Source organism: Eucalyptus grandis, chromosome 11 (assembly GCF_016545825.1).
Source record: "Eucalyptus grandis isolate ANBG69807.140 chromosome 11, ASM1654582v1, whole genome shotgun sequence".
Taxonomy (NCBI): domain Eukaryota; kingdom Viridiplantae; phylum Streptophyta; class Magnoliopsida; order Myrtales; family Myrtaceae; genus Eucalyptus; species Eucalyptus grandis.
The window spans coordinates 49,545,229-49,570,587 of record NC_052622.1 but is presented as its reverse complement, the minus strand read 5'-3'; the positions used below and the strand labels follow the sequence as shown (position 1 = coordinate 49,570,587).

Below are 25,359 nucleotides of genomic sequence, written 5' to 3'. Positions count from 1 at the left end.
TTACTTTATTGGATACCCTGACCATTCTAAAGGGTATAGGTTCTATTGTCCTACTCATGGTACTAGAATCGTTGAATGCCAAACTGCAAAATTCTTGGAATTAGATGTTGCTGAAAAGAGTTCTTCTCAATCTTTCGAAAGGGAAGAACCACACAAAATGGTCTCTATTCCATTGCTCATCTTGAAAGATGATTCTATGCGAGAACCCTATAGAGTGGAAATTCAACAAGAAGCAAATACTGAAGATATGACGATAGATCCTCCCATTACAAATAAAATTCCCCAAACAAATGATGCGGCTCCAAAAATGTCTGTGTGAAGATCACAGCGACAAAGAAGACCTATGCCTCTAAATGATTATAATGTTCATCTTGGAGAAACTGATTTTGACATTGGAAATATAGTTGATCCGACGACTTTCAAAGAAGCTCTTAATAGTGATCAAGCAGATGAATGGTTAAGAGCGATGAAGGACGAGATGATTTCCATGTCAACTAATCAAGTATGAAAATTCGTTGATTTACCTTATGGGCATAAATCGATCGGCTGCAAATGGGTATTCAAAACCAAGAAATATAATAAATGCAACATAGAGAGATTCAAGGCAAGGTTAGTCGCAAAGGAGTACACATAGAGAGAATGTATTGATTATACTAAAGTTTTTTCTCTAGTATCTACTAAAAACTCTTTTTGGATAATCATGGCATTCGTGGCTCATTTTAACTTAGAGCTTCACCAAATGGATGTCAAGACAACCTTTCTAAATGGAGATTTGGATGAAGAAGTATATATGCAGCAACCTGAAGGGTTTAAAGAAGCTGGAAAGGAGCATATGGTGTGCAAACTTCAAAAGTCCATCTATAGTCTCAAACAAGAATCACGTCAGTGGTACTTGAAATTTTTCAAGGTTGTGAGATCGCTTGGCTTTAAAGAAAACAAGTTTGATCAATGCATCTACATGAAAGTAAGTGGGAGTAAATATATTTTCTTAGCACTTTATGTATATGGCTTGCTAGTAGTGATGTTGATCTACCGAATGACACCAAAAGTTTTCTATTTACAAAGTTTGATATGAAAGATCTTGGGAAGTCTCTTTTGTTCTAGGCATTGAGATTCATCATGATAGATCTAAGAAGGCTCTGGGGTTATCTCAAAAAAATTATATAGATCGTGTTTTGAAAAGATTCAATATGCAAACCTGCAAGTTAGGTAAAGCTCCTGTTGTGAAAGGAGATAAACTGAGCATTTAACAATGCCCCAAGAATGATGTTGAAAAAGAAGCAATGAAGAATGTTCCATACACTAGTGTAGTTGGCAATCTTATGTATGCACAAGTATGTACCAAACCCAATATTGCTTTTGCTGTAAATACTGTCCGAAGATATTTGTCAAACCTAGGTCATGAACATTGGATTGTAGCTAAAAATGTGATGAGATATCTACAACAAACAAAAGACTTCATGCTCGTGTATAGTAGAGTAAAGGACCTAGTGATTGGATATTCAGATTCTGACTTTGCTAGTTATTCGGATAATGGAAAATCAACTTCTGGATATATTTTTATGATGGTTGGAGGTACTATTTTTTGGAAGAGCACAAAGCTAACCTTGATTTCAAACTCTACAATGTATGCCGAGTTTGTAGCATGTTATGGCGCTCAATTCAAGCTGTTTGGCTCAGAAATTTGATCTCAAAATCGTGAGTTATAGACTTTATTGCTAGACCTATGGTGATCTATTGTAAGAACACTGCAGCTGTGTTTTATTCCTAGAATGGCAAAATCAATCATGCGTCCAAACACATGAAGATCAAATATTATATTGTTAAGGACTTGGTCAAAAAGGGAGACATTGTGATTGAAAATATCAGAACTGAGTCCATGTTGCTTGATCCTCTAACAAAAGGCTCACAGCCCATTTTGTTTAAAGAACATGTAAAGAATATGGGTGTTTTAGATTTTTTTGATTTCTTTTGTTAGTGAGAGCTATGCAATTTGTATTTCTAGATATTATAGTTATATGCAAACTGATAATGCTTTCATGATATTTATTAAAGCATTTATTTTCAATGACTGATTTTATTATTATCCTTTCTTTTGTTGACTGACGAATGGAAGTATAAAATAGTATCTTTAAACAAATTTTAGTTTAAAGACAATTGGATGTCACTGATTATGAGATCTCATGTTGAATTGTGACATAATCATGCAATTTTATGTTGTTTAGAAATTGTGTTTATGCAGTTTCATGTCGTTGAAAAATTGCATTGAGGACCGATAAGAAATAATGTATATTTTGATCACATGTTGGCACTATTTCTTACTATACTACTAGGCCCATGATCCATGAAAATATAGTGTTTATTATATGTGATTATAGAAGGTCATGTGTTGTGGTATTTTATTAACACATTGATCCCTATAGTCCTATACTAAGATTATATAGGATTGGATTGGTTTTGAGATGCCGTTATTGAAATATTATTTTTTAAAGTTGTGGCCACATAAATAAATAAAAAATCAGTTATTAACTCGATAGTGTTGTTTTCAATATAAAAAATTTTCAAAATAAAAATAAGTAAATTAATGTAGCGCCCAAGTGGAAGAATATTGAAAATTTCCTATAATATGGACTCACATTAATTAATTGATTTTCTATTTTAAATAATCGAGTTAATGGATATTCCAATATTTGTTAAACCCTAAAGTGATCTTATGAATTGAGTTTTGACATCTATTAATAACAGGCTTAGTTGAGCAGCAAAATGTAGGCAGTTATGTTTTGCTAAGCCCTATTTCTCTAGTAATGCAAGGAGCCCAGTTGATACGCTATTGATTAGGATTTGCTAGGTTATTTCTCTAGTCTATAAAAGAGTAGGTTATATATATATCGATTGCTTTAATCCCATTACAAGTTGCTATTTTGAAATATGTCATGGAGAGGACAATCCGGCATTTCAATACATCTCTGGTATCAGAGTGATTTATTTTTCTTCAAGTGAAACAATGACTTGATTTATTTTTCTTCAAGTGAAGTAATGACTCAAACATGTATGTTTTTATTCTGTTGTGTTTATCGAGCCAGTAAGCTAGGCCCTTATTTAAAACAACCAGAATTTTCATGAAAAATGTAAGAAATTCTCTCTAGTTAGATCACGGTAAATCCTGTGATGTTATTCAGAACAAGATGGCCCGGAAGAGTTACATAAGATAATTAAAGAAAGCCATAAGCATGGTTAAATCCTCCTCCCAACTCTCTAACAACGAACATTCTGGGTAAAGAAGTGCCCGATTTTCGTCAGATTCTTTCAAAGCACAGGGAAGCAATAGGAGGAGGCAACGAAAGAAGCCAAGAAAGTCCTGTTCATCAGCGAAACAGCCAGCTGGAATGCGGACTTTTGAAGAAGTTATCTAGGAAATATGTGAACCCGTTCAACATGAAGCAACCATAACACGACTTAGAATCAACTATCTTAAAGTACGGATTTTTTTTCGTTGCATAAGAATTGGAGGCTTGCCAAGCTACGGACCACCATTTAAGGCTCAACATTGGTGGTTGCAAGGTCGAGGGACAGTTCCACGTCGGAGTTGCCACGGCCGACTATAGGCCCGCACAACCTTACCCTTGAACTCCGCTAGCCCATCTATTTTCAGCGCCACACATTCGAGGTTCTCCTTTTCCGCCACCAAGCGACCCCAGCAGATGTACCCAATCTGTGAGCGGCTCGAGCCCTGGCCCGAACCAATCGGATGCGGCCCAAGCCTTTGGTCTCGTCATGGCACCACAATTGAAGTTGGGGCTATTCGTCCAAAAAAAAAAAAAAAGTTGGGGCTAATATTGAATTAGCTTGGGTAGGACTGAAGGTACTCGATGAACTGCCCCTTGCGGGGTACTCAGGGAAGTCATCAGGGAATGGCATTTCGAGAAGCTGGCAAAAATTACTGGAGAAAGAGAAGTCCAAGCCGGTCATAGGATCTCTTTTGCCATAATGCATGCCCCCACAGCGTGCCTGGTTGGTTTGGACGGAAAGGATGGAGAAGCCGAGTGCATTTACTAATCATGGCAATAGAGGACCTATGACAGACTCGAACTTCACCTTCCCGAGCAATTTTGCTAGCTTCCCGAAATGCCATTCCCCGAGGACTTCCCCGAGTAGCCTACCGGGGGCAGTTCATTGAGTACCTTGAGTCCCACGCAAGGCAATTCAATATCAGCCCTAACTTAAATGAGAGAGAGAGGATGGAGGGGAATGTGTGTTCGGGTTTGTGCTATTCGAGATCGACTTGGTGGGTCTAGAGGGAGAGGATGGGGGGTTTAAATAGGGAGAAGAAGGAGGCCTCAAGACATTGTTGCACGTGATGGGGCTTGTGGAGTTAATGCGTGGGCTTGCGTTGCACTCCATCGAATCATGAGCTCGTGACTATCATCCTATTGGTAGATTAGGTTTATACTAACGGGAATAATTGTCATTATATTGCTTTAGCATAATTCTCTAGGATATTTTCCTATTGGAGATAATTTGAATATTTGCTTTGATTTTTCATTATCTCTCAAAGCCGTGCAATATCTTCTCTGATTGAGCAAATCTCGATTGGTATTCGTTACCGGTAGATTAGGTTCATAATAACGGGCGTAAATGTCATTGTATTGTTTTAGCCCTAAACTCTATGTATATATTGTAAATTATTTCATCAACGCAAGTCATGTTTGTGCAAACTCTACACATCCTCTAGTTTAATAGGTATAACATATAGTACTAAAGCTTTATTTGCTGAATTACATAATTACATGGCAAAAGTGGGAATATAGTATTGGTTTGGCGAATTTGAAGTAAGTACATCACTTGGCATTTGATATTATATAACTTTATGAAGGTAGGGTAAAGAAGCTTCAAAGGAATTTATTAGCCGTACCACCGCAACACATGGGCTCACTGAATGAATGTGATTCTCCGGACATCCCGGTGAAGTGGCGTGTCCTTGGTTTTTGATTTCGTATAGTGGAAGTAAGGACTGCCCCCAGCCAACCTTCTCCTTCCGAATTGTCTTCCATTTGATGGGTGTTGATAAATGGTCCTCAAAGGATCAAAGTCTCACTTCATATTCATCATCCTCTCATGGCCATGCTTTTATGTAATTGTTTGAACCAGATTATTGACCACGTCGCTGATATGAAATAGTGACGTAGAGGAAGAAACGCTTGGGTAGGGTTTCCGAAAGATAACTTCTTCTTTTTTGAATAATGAAGTGCGGAATCCAATATCTCCGGCAATAACTGAAATAAATAACATAATCAAGGAAAAGATATCGATAAAGAGAAAAGATTTCAAAATTTCATTAGAAAATCTGCAAAACACATCCGAAATCCTTGACGTTTGGGAAATCAAGGCAAATGCGTGAATTGGAGATCAAATATCATAACCCATTTGCTACTTTAGAGATCCTACAATCTTCTTTGATTTGTGGGTCCCCCGCTCTTTTGACAGTAGAAGATTTCCATATAAGCATTTGCCCATTGCTCTACATGAATTAGGCATGCGACTAGAGCACAAGCTGTCGGTAGACACCTATGCAATTGTTGGCGACTGTAAGAAATGTTATCCATATTGATGTACATCGATGACCATTAATTGACTGTTGATATGCGGTAGCGTATGGTTTGTGATTGTCGACAAGAACATATGGTTTGTGATTGTCGACAAGAACATCGATAAAGGGTGGTTTGTGATTGTCGACAAGAACATCGATAAAGGGTTGATGATTGCCAATTATAACTCCAAGAGAAGACTAGATACATAGAGGCGCATGCACAAATTTGAAAACACTAGTAAGTGAAAGGTCTAGTAAATTGTGGAGTAAGAATTGATGGGCAACATATGGACACGAAGGATCGAAATACGAAAATTAATGGACAACGGCCGGAAGACAGGATCGTGGCATCGCGAGGGCATGGACCCAGGATTCTCGGAGATGTGGAGGCATGGATAGAACTGCAAGAGAACTGCTCCTACACAGTTAGGTCATAAGCATTACAAATACTAGTGTCGGTGTTCACCTACCAAAGACCCTATGCACAAACAAACTAACATGTCATTTTTAAATTCTCTTAGCCATGGTTTTTAGATTCACATCATTGATTAAATTTTAGGGTGTTTCTTTGCTCTATATCTCAGGTGCATTGTCGCCAAAAAAATTCTTGGGTTATATCTTTATGCTTTCACGTTTTCTCGTCAATTAAATTCTGACATAGTTTTGTGTACCTTTGGTATTCTCTGACGTGCTTATGTCCTCAAGCTTTGTCGTCATTTAAATTCCACTATGGATTGTGTAGTTCAGTATTGGTTGAAGTAAAATTATCAATTCTTCTGTCGACATATAATATTATCTATCCGAAGTGGCTGCGAAACCCGTCGTCTCTAATAAAAAACTGAAGAATGACTTTCGGTAAAAGATCGCGGAGTCAAATTCCAAAGAAATAATCATATTCAGTTTCCTTTTCACATAGATTTTTTCAGTCTCGTTCGATGAAGTCCGAAAGATTGTGTGAACAGGGTATTTTTCGATTCACGGATGAGAGTTGACACCTGCTGCTAATTGCACTGAATTCTAACCTACTCAAATACAAAAACAAGATTGGACCATGTCAAGTCCTTAAACTGACACGTTTATCGGAGTCAACCCCAAACATAAAATGAGGTAATGATAAACCACGGGGGGATTGGAAACTAATAGGAATACAACCCCCGGCCTGATCCCGGTTCTACTACACAGGCCTCTCGACGACTGCCAGCCCAGTATCTTGGAAATGAAGGCAGCTTAAGTTTCCGAGACAAAATTATATTCCTAATCTCACACAAGGAACTCCATAATAGATCCGGGTACAAGAGAAAACCCCGCTTCCGAAGGATGGCAGCGGGTCAGCATGCGCGGCTTGTCTCCGGGTAAACGAAAATAACACATCAACGGAAGCCTAACAAGCCAAAAGAAGGGAAGAATCGACATTTCCCACCAATCAAGAAGCACCGGTACTTGAAGGTAAGAAACAAGCAAGGCGAGATAATTAACCAATTCAAAAGCAAAAACACTTATGTTATCGCTTCACATTACACTGCTTTGCAAGGAAACTTCCCAACTCGAATGCAAAAAACGTAGTGACTCTACAGATAACTAATGCAAAATCGACATTACTAAAGCAAACGCTGCAAAGAGCCTTAAGTCGAGAATCAAACCAATCGATACGCTTGAACGGGCGAACTCCATTCGCATGTAGGAATCGAACTCGTGGGGAGAGCGATGCCTTGACCAGATTAAGGGATTATTACGGGGGCCGAACAGGCGTCGGAGCTCCAAAATGAGCGAAAGCCAGCTTCGGCAGGAGCCTGCGCGCGATCGACTTGCGTTCGTTTTAGAGCGATGATCTTCATTGTCGACCTCGAGGACATAATGATCCGATTCGATCGGTTGATATTGATCGAAGAAGCATCCGATGATCGCCGAAATTGAAACCCAGAGCGAAGAATCAGGTTGCGATGATAGAGTGGGAAGGAGAGAGTGAGAGGCTGAACATTTTATGTGCCCAAATGGAGCTTTCGGTTTATAAAAGGGATTTTTATTTTGCTCCATTTGTTAAAAAAATGGAAAAATTCTAAATAAGAGCCCGAAGTAAACCTTATTTCAAATAAAAACCTAAAGTGGCATTATTAATCTTAAAGAAAGGCCTGAACTTATTGTTTAGTGTAGGGCAATTTCATCTTTTCAATTCGTTTAATTTTTTTCTTTCTTTCTTTCTTTTTCCAAACAATATAAAAGAATTAGAACTTAAAAAAGAGAAAGGTTCAACACGCATGGGGAGGAGGCTCCCTCTGCGTGTGACCAACGCCCGTCGTTTGTGGGGCGGTGGCAATGGCCCACGAGGTCATTGGCGTTGAGGCGATGGGCTAGGGGTCAGCGACCCTCGTCGACTAGAGGCAAGTGCCAGCCTCTGGTTGGCAAAGGTTATTGGCCCTCGCTCAAGCACCGGTGACACCGCCCGCCTTTGTTTTTGTTTTTTTGTTGGTTTTCGATGTTAGTTCTTTTAATTTTTTTTATCTAATTTAATTTGAATTTAAATTATATTTGGACGAAAATATCTCTGATCGGCTGGAATTCTTTGCTGGTCAGCGAGCCAGTAAGCTAGGCCGTTGTTTAAAACAACCAGAATTCTCACGAAAAATGTAAGAAATTCTCTCTAGTTAGATCACGGTAAATCTTGTGATGTTATTCAGAACAAGATGACCCCGAAGAGTACATAAGATAATTAAAGAAAGCCATAAGCATGGTTAAATCCTCCTCGCCACTCTCTAACAACGAACATTCTGGGTGATGAAGTGCCCGATTTTTGTCAGATTCTTTCAAAGCATAGGGAAGCAATAGGAGGAGGCAACGAAAGAAGCCAAGAAAGTCCTGTTCATCAGCGAAACAGCCAGCTGGAATGCGGACTTTTGAAGAAGTTGTCTAGGCAATATGTGAACCCGTTCATCATGAAGCAACCATAACACGACTTAGAATCAACTATCTTAAAGTACGGATTTTTTTTTCGTTGCATAAGAATTGGAGGCTTGCCAAGCTACGGACCACCATTTAAGGCTCAACATTGGTGGTTGCAAGGTCGAGGGACAGTTCCACGTCGGAGTTGCCACGGCCGACTATAGGCCCGCACAACCTTACCCTTGAACTCCGCTAGCCCATCTATTTTCAGCGCCACACATTCGAGGTTCTCCTTTTCCGCCACCAAGCGACCCCAGCAGATGTACCCAATCTGTGAGCGGCTCGAGCCCCTGGCCCGAACCAATCGGATGCGGCCCAAGCCTTTGGTCTCGTCATGGCACCACAATTGAAGTTGGGGCTATTCGTCCAAAAAAAAAAAAGTTGGGGCTAATATTGAATTAGCTTGGGTAGGACTGAAGGTACTCGATGAACTGCCCCTTGCGGGGTACTCAGGGAAGTCATCAGGGAATGGCATTTCGAGAAGCTGGCAAAAATTACTGGAGAAAGAGAAGTCCAAGCCGGTCATAGGATCTCTTTTGCCATAATGCATGCCCCCACAGCGTGCCTGGTTGGTTTGGACGGAAAGGATGGAGAAGCCGAGTGCATTTACTAATCATGGCAATAGAGGACCTATGACAGACTCGAACTTCACCTTCCCGAGCAATTTTGCTAGCTTCCTGAAATGCCATTCCCTGAGGACTTCCCTGAGTAGCCTACCGGGGGCAGTTCATTGAGTACCTTGAGTCCCACACAAGGCAATTCAATATCAGCCCTAACTTAAATGAGAGAGAGAGGATGGAGGGGAATGTGTGTTCGGGTTCGTGCTATTCGAGATCGACTTGGTGGGTCTAGAGGGAGAGGATGGGGGGTTTAAATAGGGAGAAGAAGGAGGCCTCAAGACATTGTTGCACGTGATGGGGCTTGTGGAGTTAATGCGTGGGCTTGCGTTGCACTCCATCGAATCATGAGCTCGTGACTATCATCCTATTGGTAGATTAGGTTTATACTAACGGGAATAATTGTCATTATATTGCTTTAGCATAATTCTCTAGGATATTTTCCTATTGGAGATAATTTGAATATTTGCTTTGATTTTTCATTATCTCTCAAAGCCGTGCAATATCTTTCTCGATTGAGCAAATCTCGATTGGTATTCGTTACCGGTAGATTAGGTTCATAATAACGGGCATAAATGTCATTGTATTGTTTTAGCCCTAAACTCTATGTATATATTGTAAATTATTTCATCAACGCAAGTCATGTTTGTGCAAACTCTACACATCCTCTAGTTTAATAGGTTTAACATATAGTACTAGAGCTTTATTTGCTGAATTACATAATTACATGGCAAAAGTGGGAATATAGTATTGGTTTGGCGAATTTGAAGTAAGTACATCACTTGGCATTTGATATTATATAACTTTATGAAGGTAGGGTAAAGAAGCTTCAAAGGAATTTATTAGCTGTACCACCGCAACACATGGGCTCGCTGAATGAATGCGATTCTCCGGACATCCCGGTGAAGTGGCGTGTCCTTGGTTTTTGATTTCGTATAGTGGAAGTAAGGACTGCCCCCAGCCAACCTTCTCCTTCCGAATTGTCTTCCATTTGATGGGTGTTGATAAATGGTCCTCAAAGGATCAAAGTCTCACTTCATATTTATCATCCTCTCATGGCCATGCTTTTATGTAATTGTTTGAACCAGATTATTGACCACGTCGCTGATATGAAATAGTGACGTAGAGGAAGAAACGCTTGGGTAGGGTTTCCGAAAGATAACTTCTTCTTTTTTGAATAATGAAGTGCGGATTCCAATATCTCCGGCAATAACTGAAATAAATAACATAATCAAGGAAAAGATATCGATAAAGAGAAAAGATTTCAAAATTTCATTAGAAAATCTGCAAAACACGTCCAAAATCCTTGACGTTTGGGAAATCAAGGCAAATGCGTGAATTGGAGATCAAATATCGTAACCCATTTGCTACTTTAGAGATCCTACAATCTTCTTTGATTTGTGGGGTCCCCCGCTCTTTTGACAGTAGAAGATTTCCATATAAGCATTTGCCCATTGCTCTGCATGAATTAGGCATGCGACTGGAGTACAAGCTGTCGGTAGACACCTATGCAATTGTTGGCGACTGTAAGAAATGTTATCCATATTGATGTACATCGATGACCATTAATCCATCATCGATATATGGCGGCGTATGATTTGTGTTGGCAACTCTAAGAATTGTTATCCATATTGATGTACATCGATGACCATTAATCCATCATCGATATATGGCGGCGTATGATTTGTGATTTTCGACAAAAACATTAGTAAAAAGGGTTGATAGATTATCAATTATAACGCCAAGAGAAGACTAGATACATTGGGGCGAATACCTTTATAGAATTTCAATTTTGAAATCACTCATAAGTGAAAGGCCTAGTAAATTCTGGCTAAGAATGGATGTGGCAACATATGGACACGAAGGATTGAAACGCGAAAATTAATGGACAATGACCGGAAGACAAGATCGTGGCATCGCGAGAGCGTGGACCCAAGATTCTCGGAGATGTGGAGACATGGATATAACTACAAGAGAACTGCTCCTACACAATCAGGTCATGAACATTATAAATACTAGTGTCAAAGTTCACCTACCGAAGACTCTATGCACAAACAAAAATGTCATTTTTCTATTCTCTTAGCCATGGTTTGCAGATTCACATCATTGATTAAATTTTAGGGTGTTTCTTTGTTCTATATCTCGAGTGCCTCATCTCCAATAAAATTCTTGAGTTGCATCTTTATGTTTTCAAGCTTTGTCATCAATTAAATTCCGACATAGTTTGGTGTACCTTTTGGTATCCTTTGAAGTGCTTATGTCCTCAAACTTTGTCGTCATTTAAATTCTGCTATAGATTGTGTAGTTTAGTATCTGTAGAAGTAAAGTTATCGATTCTTTTGTCTATGTATAATATTATCTATCCAAAATCATTGTGTAATATTTTCAGTCTTGTTCGAGGAGGTCCGAAATATTGTGTGAACATAGCATTTTTCGATTCATGGATGAGAGTCGACACCTGCTGCTAATTGCACTGAATTCTAACCTATTCAAATACAATAACAGAACAAGATTCTACTCCTAATCTCACACAAGGAACTCCGTAACAAATCCAGGTACCAGAGAAAACCCCATTTTTAAAGGATCGCAGCGGCTCAGCATGCCCGGCTTGTTTCCACGTAAACAAACATAACACATCAATGGAAGCCTAACAGGCCAAAACAAGGGAAGAATCAACATGTCCCACCAATCAAAAAGCACCAATAATTGAAGGTAAGAAACAAGCATGGCAAGATAATTAACCAATTCAGAAACAAAAACACTTTTGCTATCGCTTCACATTACACTGCTTTGCAAGGAAACTTCCCAACTTGAATGCAAAAAACGTAGTGACTCTACAGATAACTAATGCAAAATCGACATTACTAAAGCAAATGCTGCAAAGAGCCTTAAGTCGAGAATCAAACCAATCGATAGGCTTGAACGGGCGAACTCCATTCGCATGTAGGAATCGAACTTGTGGGGAGAGCGATACCTTGACCCGATTAAGGGATTATTACGAGGGGCTGAATAGGCGTCGGAGCTCCAAAATGAGTGAAAGCCAACTTCCGCAGGAGCCCGCGTGCGATCGACTTCTGGCGTTCGTTTTAGAGCGATGATCTTCATTATCGACCTCAACAACATAGTGATCAAATTCGATCGGTTGATATTGATCGAAGAAGCATCAAATGATCGCCAAAATCAAAACCCGGAGTGAAGTGCGAAGTGCTAGGTTGCAATGATAGAGTGGGAAGGAGAGAGTGAGAGGCTGTACATTTTACGTGCCAAGATGGAGGTGTCGATTTATAAAAGTGATTTTTGTATTGCTCCATTTGTTAAAAAAGAAAAAAATGAGTAAATTCCAAACATGGTCTTGAAGTGATTTTTTTTTTAAAATAAAAACCTAAAGTGGCCTTATCAATCTTAATGTAGGGTCGGAACTCATTGTTTAGTGTAGGGCGATTTTGTCTTTCAAATTTGTTTAATTTTTCTTTCTCTTTCCCTTTTTCCTTCCAAAAAAATTAAAACTTAAAAAAAAAAAAAAAAAAAAAGATGAGCACGTACAGGAGGGAGGCTCCCTCTACATGTGACCATCACCTATCGTCCGTGGAGTGGTGGTGATAGATGGTGGGTTTGCTAGCGCCAAGATGAGGGGCTAGGGGAGGCTAACCTCGCCGACCAAAGGCAAGGGCCAACCTCTGGTCGGCGAGGGTTTTTGGCCCTCGCCTAGGCACCAGCAACCCCACTCGCCCTTGTTTTTTTTTTTTTTTCAATGTTAATTATTTTAATTTTAATCTAATTTAATTTGAGTTTATACTATATTTAGACGAAAATATCTCTGGTCGGCCGAAATTTTTTGATGGTTGACGAGCTTTGAGATTTCAATTTGGGATACTCAAAATTGGCTTCTAGTTTTGGGTAGCATTCATAGTGTGATTTCTTGTTTGAGAGAGAAGCTTTTTCTCTTTGGGAGAACAATGCCAATCTTTCTCTTTTCCACTATAGAAATCTATCAGTAGGTCAAAAGTCTTGAGTAGACAAAGTTCAATCTACAATTAAGTGAAGTCAAACTTGCCATCTTAGTTAATTATTTTGAATATACCATAATCCCACACGGTTAATTGAAAAATGGGGAATTAGGTACTGACCTTATTCTTAAGCAATAGAATAAAGACGTGGTCATTTTTTCTTGCATTTCACTTATGATTTTCTTATAAATGTATTTTTTTTTCTTTTTATATTTTGGGTGGCCATGGTGAAATTAATATCAGATAATTAAATTCCATTGTCATGGGTGGTAAATTCAAAAAATGAACTGATTTTTGTGTACCAATTCTCTGCAAAAAGTCTCTATTGTCAAAGATTGAACAAGAATCAACATCTCCCACAAATAAAAAAAGCACCAATAATTGAAGGTAAGAAACAAGCATGGCAAGATAATTCACTAATTCACAAAACAAAAACACTTATGTAATCGCTTCACATTAAGCTGCTTTGCAAGGAAACTTCCCAACATGAATACAGAAAACATAGTGACTCTACAGATAACTACTGCAAAGTCGACATTACTAAAGCAAACGCTGCAAAGAGCCCTAAGTTAAGAATCAAACCAATCGATAAGCTTGAGCAAGCGAACTCCATTCGCATGTAGAAATCAAACTTGTGGGGAGAGCAATACCTCGACCCGATCGAGGGATTATTATGGGGGCCGAACGGACATCGGAGCTTCGAAATGAGCAAAAGCCAACTTCGGTAGGAGCCCGCACGTGCAGTCAACTTCTGGCATTCATTTTTAGAGCGACAATCTTCATTGTCGACCTCGACAACATAGTGACCCGATTCGATCGGTTGATATCGATAGAAGAAGGATCAGATGATCGATGACAGAGTGGGAAGGAGAGAGTTAGGGCGCGTTTAGTAACGATTCTATTCCCGGGAGTAGATTCTGATCAGAACTGATTCTTTTTATTCTGTTCCCGTAAACTGATTCTAAGCATTTTAAGCCGTTTGGTAACTGTCCAAAATTTCTGATTCTGGAATAGAATTGTGTTTGGTACCGTGCTCATTAATTATGTTCCAAATCAATTTCTTTTAATTTTTAAATAATTTTTTTACTTTTTTCCTTTTTTTTCTTTTCTTTTTTCATTTTTTTTTCTTTTCTTTTTCCTTTTTTTTTTTTTTTTTTTCTTTTTCTTTTTTTTTCCTTTTTCTCATCTTCTTCTTCTTTCTTGTGGCCGGTCGCCGGACCGAGGACCGGCCAAACGAGGGCTAGCGACCTCACTGGAGCATCACCGGCCCTCGGCGAGGCCGGCCCTCGTCGGCCAAGCCTCGCCCGACAACCGGGCGAGGCTCACCTAGCCCGCCGGTGGCCGGGCCGGCCTCACCGGGCCGGGCGAGGCCTGCGCTGCCACCGGCGGGGTTGGACGAGCCTCGCCCGGCCACCGTGGGGCTGGGCGTCGCGAGGCTTGCCCGGCCCCGCCCGGCCCCGGCGAAGCCGAGCCTCGCCGGACCGGCGGCCGACGGTGGCGAACGAGCGGCGGTGGACGGCGGTGGCGAACGGTGGACGGTGGCAGGCGGTGGTGGACGGCGATCGCGAGATGGCCAAAGAGAAGAAGAAGAGTTCTTGATTTTGATTCTCAAATTCGTTCCCGGAACAAGAATCAACTTTTTTTTTTGTTCTTGATTCTATTCCCAATCTGTTCTGGGAACAAATTTGTTCAGGAACAAAATTTTTACCAAACGCAATTCTAGGCCCAAATTGATTCTCGAAACAAAAAATCAGAATTTGGCCCTATTTGAATGGTTACCAAACAGGGCCTTAGAGGCTAAACATTTTGCGCACCAAGATGGGGCTTTCGGTTTATAAAATGTGATTTTTATTTTGCTTCATTTATTAAAAAAGAAAAAATTCCAAATAAGGGCCTAAAGTGAACCTTATTTCCAATAAAAACCTAAAGTGGCATTATTAATGTTAAGGAAGGGCTTGAGCTCATTGTTTAGTGTAGGGCAATTTTTTTTTTCAAATTTCTTTAATTTTTTTTCTTTTTTTCTTTTTCCTTACAAAAAAAAATTAAAAAGGATTAACAGGCATGGGAGGGAGGCTCCTTCTACGTGTGACCACTGCCCATCATCCATGGGATGGCGGTGATGGCCAGCGGGGTCGTTGTTGCCAAGGCAAGGGGCTAAGGGACGGCAACCCTCGCTGACAAAGACAAGGGTGAGCCTCTGGTCAGTGAGGGTTATTGGCCCTCAACTAGGGACCAGCGACCCCACCCACTTCTGTTTTTCTTTTTTTCAATGTTAATTCTTTTAATTTTTAACCTAATTTAATTTGAATTTAAATTATATTTAGACGAAAATATCTCTAATCGGTTGGAATATTTTGCTGGCCAGCGAGCCGGCAAAGCTAGCCTTTATTTGAAACAATCATAATCACTTCATGTCCTTATTTAAAATAAGGTCAACTTCAGGTTGTTATTTGAGAAAACGCGGGTACTTTGGGCCTTTATTTGAAATTTTCTCTAAAAAAATGAATTATTTCAATTTGGAGGGGAGAATTTGCAAAGAGTTTATTTACCTAGTTTGCTGCTATTTTTTTTCCTAAGAGCTATGAAAGAAGTTGATTCAATTTTATTTTATTTTTTCTATCGAGAATTTAAAGTGAACCTTCGGTTGTCAATAATTCTTGTTGCAACTATTTTGACTCGTAAAAAAAATGTAGAAGTAACAAGATCACAGCAAAAAAAGAAGAAGCAAGATTAGTTTAATTGTATGTTTAAAATACTAGTATTTTTTATGTGATGGCGGGGCCCTCATCAAATATGTAGGCAGAAGAACAACCCAAGTGCCAAAACTTGGCACGAATGGACACTTAAGTGCCATAACTTTGGAAATGTACACTTAAGTGTCAGTTTCAGAGTAAAGTGGAACACTTAATTGCCACTCCGGCCAAAATCCGGCCAAATTGCCGACATGGTAATTTTCCGACGAGTTAGGTGCAAAACGACGTCGTTTTGCTCGCTGACGTGGCGAAAAATTGCAAAAACGACGTCATTTTGTGTCGATGTGTAAATAATTAATATAAAAATTAATTAAATTAAATTTAAACTTAATTTTATTTAAAATATTCTAAAAACTTAAAAAACTTAATATTAAAAAACCTAAAAATTAAGAAACTTAAAATTTAAAAACCTAAAATTTAAAAGGGGGGCAAGGACGAAGGGGGAGGGTTGGTCGGGGTTGCCGGCCCTCGGCCGGGTGTGGCGAGGGCCGCGAGCCCTCGCCGTAGATCCGGGCGAGGGCTCGTGGGCCCTGCTACAGCCGAGAAGGGCCGGCGATGGTGAGGGGAGCATTGGCCGGCGATGGTGGGGAGCATTGGGCGGGGCCGGCGACCCCCCCCGACCCTCCCCCTCCATTGCCGGCCCTTCCCGGCGGTGGGGAGGTAGTGGTGGCGAGGGCTCGGCCCCTTCGACTCCCCCTTTTAAAAAAAATAGGTTTTTTTATTTTTTAGGCTTTTTAATTTTAGGTTTTTAATTTTTAGTTTTTTTAATTTTAATTTTTTAAAATTTTAGAATATTTTAAATAAAATAAGTTTAAATTTAATTTAATTAATTTTTATATTAATTATTTACACATCGACACAAAACAACGTCGTTTTTGCAATTTGTCGCCATGTCGTGAGCAAAACGACACCATTTTTGTACCCAACTCGTTGGAAAATTGCCACTTCGGCAATTTGGCTGGATTTTGGCAGGAGTAGCACTTAAGTGTTTTACTTTACTCTGAAACTAGCACTTAAGGGTACATTTCCGAAGTTATGGCACTTAAAGGTATCTTTCCGAAGTTATGGCACTTAAGTGTCTCTTTGTGCCAAGTTTTGGCACTCTAGGTGTCCCAAACTCCAAATATGTATCACCTAGCATTAATTTATATATGCATTTTTTTATTATAAGAGCAATTACCATATCATGGTAATGATCATCATCGAAGAAGGATGCCACTAAGCTTGGATATTTCAATTTGGGAGACTCAAAATTGGCTTCTAGTTTTGGGTAGCATTCGTAGTGCGATTTCTTGTTTGAGAGAGAGAGAAGCTTTTTTTCTCTTTGGGAGAACAATGCCAATCCTTTCCTCTTTTTCACTATAGAAATGTATCACTTGGTCAAAAGTCTCAAGAAGACAAAGTTCAATCTACGATTAAGTGAGTCAAACTTGCCATCTTAGTTAATTATTATGAATATACCATGTCGCGACCTAAATTTTTTTCGCGGGTTCACCACCTAAAACTAGGTTAATGGATTGTTAAGCCTAAACTTAACTTAGGCTCTCCCAAGCCCATACCAATTCGCGACTTAGGTTTGAATTCTTAACATGCAAATTGATTTTATTTAGGAGTCGCCACTAATCAGTTTATGATAGGTCAATTAGACACCTAAGTAAAATAATGGGAGAATTACTTTACTCCTACGAACCAGAGACTAAGGGTACGGGGACTTGATTACATTAGATTTCTCTAATGCCCTTTCGGTACCATTCTTTTTATTTTAAAAAATGTTTGGCAATTGAATTGATTTTAAACTAACTTCCTAACATGTGAAGTGATCATACATGTGCGCATACCACCAATTTAACACTCAAGAAAGCAATTAAATATTGCAAAACATACCTAGGAGCAACGAAAGCGTCTGCATTGTTAAATCAGAATTCACATCAGCAGCCCTAGATATGATTTCTAATTAACACGTGTTGACACCTAAATTTTGGCTATCTATTTAGTCATTTATTGCATAAAAATTAGGGGTTAATTTTTATCCCTGAAAAAAAATATTAATTGCATAGCTACATTTAGTTAGCATATTTTGCATTTTATTTATTGGACCGGTGGCGGATGGGTCGAATTGGTGGTTTTGAATTTTAAATTAATAGGCCGGGCTAGGCCCATTAAAGGATAAGATTAACCAAAGCCCGTTGTTATTTTTAATTGATTATCTTGCGAAAAATTAAGATTTGATGCGATATTATGGTTTTTTTGAAAAAAAAAAATCGCATTGTAATCTTATTTTTATCGTAGATGATGAAATCGGGGAGAATATTTTTGAGATAAGGATTTGGGTGATCGGGAGGTTATAGATTATCTTCGTGCATATTGAAAACACGAGATAAAATATTCTACGAAGATTACCTATTTTTACCTATAAAAGCAATCGTGTACGGAGAGAGAAAAGGGGAGCTTCTTTGGAAAAAAATTCAGAAAGGTGGGTCAAGGGAAGTTTTGCTTCTGCAGTGAAAAAAAACTGCAGAAAAAAAGAAAAGGAAAGGAAAAGTCAGAATGTGAGAGAGAGAGAGGAGAAAAGGTAAAGTAAAAAGGTTGATTTGACTCCTACTGTTCATCGTCTCCCCAATCTCGCTGCCCACGTTGCTGTTCCATCCGCGACTGCCCAGAGCTCCTCCGTCTCACCGTGCGATCAACGCTGGTAATCGATCAGCCCAACACCGCCTGCTGTGACTCGGAGCCGAGGCCCGCAACCCGTCTCCGTGTGCTCGTGCCCCGTGAAGCGGCGACCCATCTCGCCCTTGGTGCGCTCGCCGACCATCGCCGCATCCCCGCACCGACGTTGTTGCTCCTCCGTCCGAGCCCGATCCAGCTCGATTCCTCTCGCCCGTGGTCCACTCTCCGAGATCTCACGATCCCGACGGACCGCTGCCGAGCCCCTCATTCGCTCTCCGCTCCCGTTGCCCGACGACACTCCACCCTCCGCGAGTAGGCCCGAGCCGTGCTACGGCGCCCGAGCCGCCTTCCCGCACCGACGTAGCCGCCGGTCTCCGTCCACGAGCCCCGACGCTCGCGCCTCCGCCTCGCCCGGACTTGCAGCTCGGCCCGTTGGCCTCCGCGAGCTAGACCCGAGCCAGATCGCAGATCCTTTCCGCCCGGCGTTGCTGTTCAGCCCTCGGCCCACGACGCCTTCAGCCCAGCCCCGGCGCCTCCGCTCCGCCCGACGAAGCCGCCGCCGTGCCGATCCGAGTCTTCCCCCGAGTGACTCCCCTGTTCGCTGCCCGTGTGTCCACTTTGCCGGTGATCCGCCTCGGCCCGAGCCGCACCTCCGCCCCGGCGTCTCCTACGGCCCGCACCACCTCGCCGTCGAGATCCCAAGCCACCGGTGACCCGAGTCGCAGCCGAGTCGAGATCAGCACCCGGAGTCCCTCCGCTTGCAAATCCGAGGTCCCCGACGACGAAGTCCCGGACCCGGCTCGACGCTTCCCTTTCGCCGGTGCCGAGCCTCATCGCAGCCACCGAGGCCTCCCGCCGTCCCTCGCAGCGCCCCGCCGGGCCGAAGCTCGTGATCCGAGCGCCCGACGCAGAGCCCATACCGACCCACGACAATCTCCTCGCCGGAGCTCCTCACCGTGCACCTGCTTTGTGCCCTCGCCGGAGCTCGGCGCCGGCCATCCTCCACCACGAGATGCCAAGCCACCGTTCAAAAACAAAAGAAAAGAGAAAAAGAAAAATTAGATTAGGTAGTTTTTCTTTTATTATTTTTATTATTTCTTTAATATTCTGTTTTAGTAGAATTGTTCCTAAATATGTGATTGAGATCCCAATATGAAATAGTCCCTCAAGCTAGGGATTGACAATCCGATTTTCGCGCCCGAAATCCGACTCGCAATCCCTTATAAAAATCGACAATCCAATCTCAAGCCCGAGATTTGATTTGCGATTTAATTTAAAATTAGCCAACCCGATCTCATGCGCGAGATATGGTTCGTCAATTTTTGGATATCAATCTTATCTTTTGTTTGATTTGCTATCGTCAAGTTGGTTGAGTCAAATCTTATTTTCGTAAAATAAAAAATCAAAAAATCTTAATTAGGATTAGGTTTGTTGTCATCTTGCATATTTAGGATTGCAATCTTATTATGAATTTTTAAATAAAAAAATCCAAAAAAAGAAAGTGCAATCATTTAGGTTGTTAGTTTTTTATTTGAATTGCATGTTTAATTATGTGTTAGTTTTAATTTTGAATTTCTTAAAGAAAAACACAAAAAAATCATTGCGCTATTAGATTAGAATTTCATGTTTCATTTTAAATTTAGATCATCTTTTTAGATAAATTGCATTTTAGATTTAGATAATGTCTTAGTTTAAATTAGGATTTAATATGACTTAATCTAGTTTAAATTAGATAGAATCTTAATCTAGCTAGATCATTTCAAATTTCATAAAATTTGTTTTAGGATAAATTAGTTGCAATTTCTAGGATAGATTGCATTTTTAAAATAAAAAATGTCATTTGCATGTCATATAAAATTAGGTTCATAAAATGCATGTCATTTTAGTGATTACTGTTAGGTTCATTTCTAATTAGAAATTGTCCGTCATTAGATTAGGTCATTTAATAAATGTCGCGTGACATATAGCTCGCGTATTAAATTATATGCTGCATGTCATCTTAGTTTAAATAATTTTGTATGTCATCGCATCGCATTGCATGTCATTAGAATTAAGTCATTTAGATTGCATCTAATTATTGCATTTCTTCATGTCATATAGTTTAGGTCATGCTGCCATATCATATTAGATTATTAGAATGCATTGCATGATTTTCATTAAGAAAAGCGAAAACAAAAAATTGAGTAATTGCTTGTTAATTAGAAACCATATCTAGGGTTGTTGATGTGGATTTCAATTTAACACTGCAGATGCTTTCGTTGCTTTGAGGTAAGTCCTGCATTATTTAATTGTTTTCTTGGGTGTTAAATTGGTGGTTTGCGCACCTGCATGAACACCTCACCTGTTAGGAAAATAGATTTAAAATCAATAAATTGCTTGCCAAACGTTTATTTTCAAAATAAAAAGAAAGGTACCGAAAGGGCGTTAGAGAAATCTAACGTAACCAAGTCCCCGAACTCACAAATCTCTGGTTCGTAAGAGTAAAGTAAATCTCCCGTTACTTTACTTGGGTTTCTAATCGACCCACCAAAAATAGATTAGTGGCGACTCCTAATTAAAAAAATTGCATGTTAACAATTCAAACCTAAGTCGCGAATTGGTATGGGCTTGGGAGAGCCTGAGTTAAGTCTAGGCTTAACAATCCATTAGCCAAACCCTAGGTGGTTCAAACCCAAAAAAAATTGGTCGCGACAACACGCAATTTCAATTTTTGTTTTCACTTTATTTAATGAAAATCATGACTTATGCAATGCATGTTAATAATCTAATATGACATGGCAGCATGACCTAAACTATATGACATGAAAAAATGCAATAATTAAATGCAATCTAAATGACCTAATCTAATGACATGCAATGCGATGCAATGACATACAAAATTATTTAAACTAAGATGACATGCCGCATATAATTTAGCACACGGGTTATATGTCATGCGACATTTATTAAATGATTTAGTCTAATGACGAGTAAGTTCTAATTAAATGAACCTACATGACATGCATTTGATATTTCTATTTAAAAATGCAAAAATGATCTAGCTAGATTAAAATTCTATCTAATTTAAACTCAGGATTAAGTCACATTAAATCCTAATTTAAACTAAGATATTATCTTAATCTAACATGTAATTGATCTAATATGCAATGACATGCGGAGCAAGCCCTAATTCTACATGACATATGCATGAGAGTTTTTATCTTTTTATTTTTATTTAAAATTCAAAATTTAAAATTGCCACGTAATTAAACATGCAACTAAAATCCTAAATTAATGCATTTTTTATATTTTTCGAACTAAGATCCCTATCCTAGCTATGCAAGATAACAATCTAAAACAAACTGAATCCTAATTCAAATATATTTTTTTTAGATTTTTTTAGTGATTCTCTAAAACAAGTCATTATCAACTAAGCGGTAAATCTAACAATCAAGATATGCAATCAAATAAATGATCAAAATAATCGAAAAATAACATGTTGTCTCACGGGTTAAATTAACGATTATCCTAACCCTAATTATCATGACAAAGGGTTCAAAATAACTAAAAATCTGATCCGAATTCTTACGGATCAAATTAATAATTATATTGATTCAGTACTTAAAAACTATCAACAAACCCCAAAAATTAATGTAATTAAAAAAATAACCCGACATCTTACGGGTCAAATTAATAATTACAATAAGTTTAGGGATAACTCTTGTGGATAATGCCTACAAGATTCATAAAGTGAACATTAGGATCCAATTAAGTAAATAACTAAAGAATGTAAACAAAATAAAGTAAAATAAATGAAAAAATAAAAACAACCTAATTGATTTTGCTTTTTCTGTTGTTTTTCCTTTTCTTCCGAGCAAGGCAGCACGTGGTGGCCGGTCCGGTGAGGAGTCGCCGGCGTGAGGGGATGATCGTCGAGCTCCGGCGAGAGGAAAACAGCAGCAAGCGATCGGCGAAGAGGTGAATCGAAGGTAGCTTCGCGAACGGGGGCGCCGGGGGCGTCGGCTCGGCGTCCGGTGGGGCGAGGCGGTGGGGACGAGCACCGGCGTGCAAGCGTCGATCCGGTAGGGGCTGCGTCGCGGCTGAGGAGGAGGCGCGGCGGCGTCGGTGAGGGGCGTCGCGGGCAATGAGCAACGCGGGTTTGCTTGGCCGGGGCGGCGAGCAACGTGGGTCGGCGGGGACGTCGGGAAGTGAGCAGCGCGGGTCCCGCCCGGGTTTCGCAGCAGCGGCGGTGTGGTCGGATCGAGCGGCGCGGGGACGGAGGCGAGGAGGTCCGGCAACCGCTGCGGGTAGCGTCGAACCCGGTAGTGCTGCTGGACGTCGGTCTTGGCCCGGGGGGAGATACGGCACGAGCAGCAGAGAGGAGGCGCGGGCGGTGCGGGTGCGGCGGTCGGTGGTTGCAGCAGCGTTGTCGTGGTGTGGGCGCGGCGTCGGAACAGACGCGTCGCGGGTGGAGGCACTGCAGGGGAGATGGCGAGAGGCAAACGGCGGGAGTCATCGGGGCTCGTGCGAGAGGAAGATCCAGGCGTCGGACGGGGGCTTCAAGCCCCGGGCGGCGTCGCGGCGTCGCGGCGAGCTGGTTCGTCGGGGAGCGGAGCAAGGGCAAGGCTCGGCGCGGCACGGTGGGCTTGGGTGGAGGAGGACTCAAGCGTCGGGGCGAGCTTCGTGGGGAGACCGACGGCGGGCTGTGGCGGACGCACGGCTGTGGAAGCCCTGCGGATGGAAGTTGCGGAGGAGGGTAGCGAGACTTGAGGAAGATGATGAATAGTAGGGGTCAAATCACCTTTTGCCTTTTTACCTTTCTCCTCTCTCTTTCTCTCTCTCACGTTCTGACTTTTCCCTTTTTTTCCTTTTCTCGCAGAAGCCAAAACCTCTCTTGACCTTTCTCTTCACTTATTTCTGAATTTTTTTCAAAAAAAACTCCCCCGCGGACGAAGAGAAGGCCACCCCCATTTATAGAGTGAAAACTTAGTCTGCTCAACCTACGAAGATTTGCATAACAACTCAATCGCTGAAAATCATTTTTCGAGATTATCGTGTATGCTTGACTCACTCGGCCATTGAAATCATTTATTAAAATCTTCCAAGCTGACTCGCTCGACCATTGAAGATTTTATATGCTGACTCAGCGATTGAAGATAAATTTGAATTTTTTTGTGAAGATTTTCCAAATAATTCACTTTAGATAAAACTCCATTATCCAATTCTAAAATCTTTCGAGATATCCATCCGCAACAAAATATTTTAGAATATTCCTTATCCTCCTTAATATTCCCAACTTTAAGATTACAGTGCGATTTTTTAATTTCCAAAAATCATCATAATATCGCATCAAATCTTAAAATTTCACAACATAATTAATTAAACACGACGGGCTTGGGTTAATTTTCTTCATGGGCTTAGTCCAGCCTGTTAATTTAAAACCCAAAACCACTAATTCAACCCATCCACCACCGGTCCAATAAAATGCAAATAAATAAAAAATAAATGCACCTACAACTAAATGCTATGCAATTAATTAATTAATTAATTAATCCCTAATTTCTTAATGCAATAAATGACTAAACAGGTAGCCAAAATTTAGGTGTCAACATACCATAATCCTGCATGGTTCATTGAAACACGCAGAATTAGATACTAACCTTATTCTTAAGCAATAGAGTAGAGAGGTGGTCCTTTTTTCTTGCATTTCACTTATGACTTTTTATAAATGTTTTTTTTTCTGTTTATATTTTGAGTGACCATGGTGAAATTTTATGGGATAATAAAATTCCGTTGTCATTGGTGGTATAATTCAAAAAATGAACTGGTTTCCGCGTACCAATTCTCTACAAAAAGTCTACTGTCAAAGATTGAACAAGAAGGGTAAAGGATGATGAACGTGCGATCACCAAGGTCCCAGACTTGAAAAGAAAAAAGAAAACAAGTCTGACTTTGTCGCTAGAAAACCTCAAAGAGCTCAATAAAAAACCAACCCCTCACGGATTAGTACTCGAAAGAACAAGGGCATTGTTCTGATAAGAATGGGTTCATGGAGGGAATGAAGCCACTCGGAGCTTGGCCTAGTCCCTTTAGTTATAGAGTCAAATGGGTCCTCAAGCTCAAGGGAGTGGAGTACGAGTCGGTGGAGGAAGATCTCGGAAGCAAGAGTGACAAATTGTTGCGGTGCAACCCAGTTCACAAGAAGATCCCTTATTCGAAGCTAATTCCTTATCATGAATATCTTGAAGACTTGGTTAAGAAATTCAATGAAATCTCTTTTGATTACCTACCAAGGTCTCAAAATCAGTTTACTGATACTTTGGCGACCTTATCATTGATGTTACAAGTAGTTGACGGCTTGAGCATTGATCCACTACAAATTGACGTTATGAAGAAACCTGCTTACTACATGGTGATTGAAGAAGAAATTGATGGTCAACCATGGAGTTACGATATCATGAATTACCTCCTAAAAGTAAATTCCCTCGGGAAAGTCGCGCCAATGATCGGAAATACCTAACGAAATTGGCATCTAAATTCTTCCTCATGGAGGAACTCTTTACAAAGGTCTTTTGATTTAGTCTTATTGAAGTGCGTTGATGCATAAGAGGCCAACTTATTAATGAGAGAAATACATGAAAGAGAGTGCAATCCTCATATAAATGGCCATCTCCTAGCAAGAAAAATCATGAGGCTAGGTTACTATTGGCTTACCATGAAAGCCGATTGCATTCAATGAGTGCAATGTCGTCACCAATGTCAATTCTACGGAGATAAGATTAATGCTCCTCTCAATGAATTGCATCAAATGT

At 40.4% G+C, this 25,359-nt stretch overlaps 1 protein-coding gene across 1 annotated transcript; it reads left to right on the top strand.

Moving 5' to 3' along the window:
* The first annotated feature begins 24,596 nt into the window (after positions 1-24,596).
* LOC120289983 lies at positions 24,597-25,067 on the top strand. The gene has a single exon (XM_039305404.1). The coding sequence runs from the start codon at positions 24,597-24,599 to the stop codon at positions 25,065-25,067; it is 471 nt and encodes a 156-aa protein (XP_039161338.1).
* The last annotated feature ends 292 nt before the right edge of the window (positions 25,068-25,359 follow it).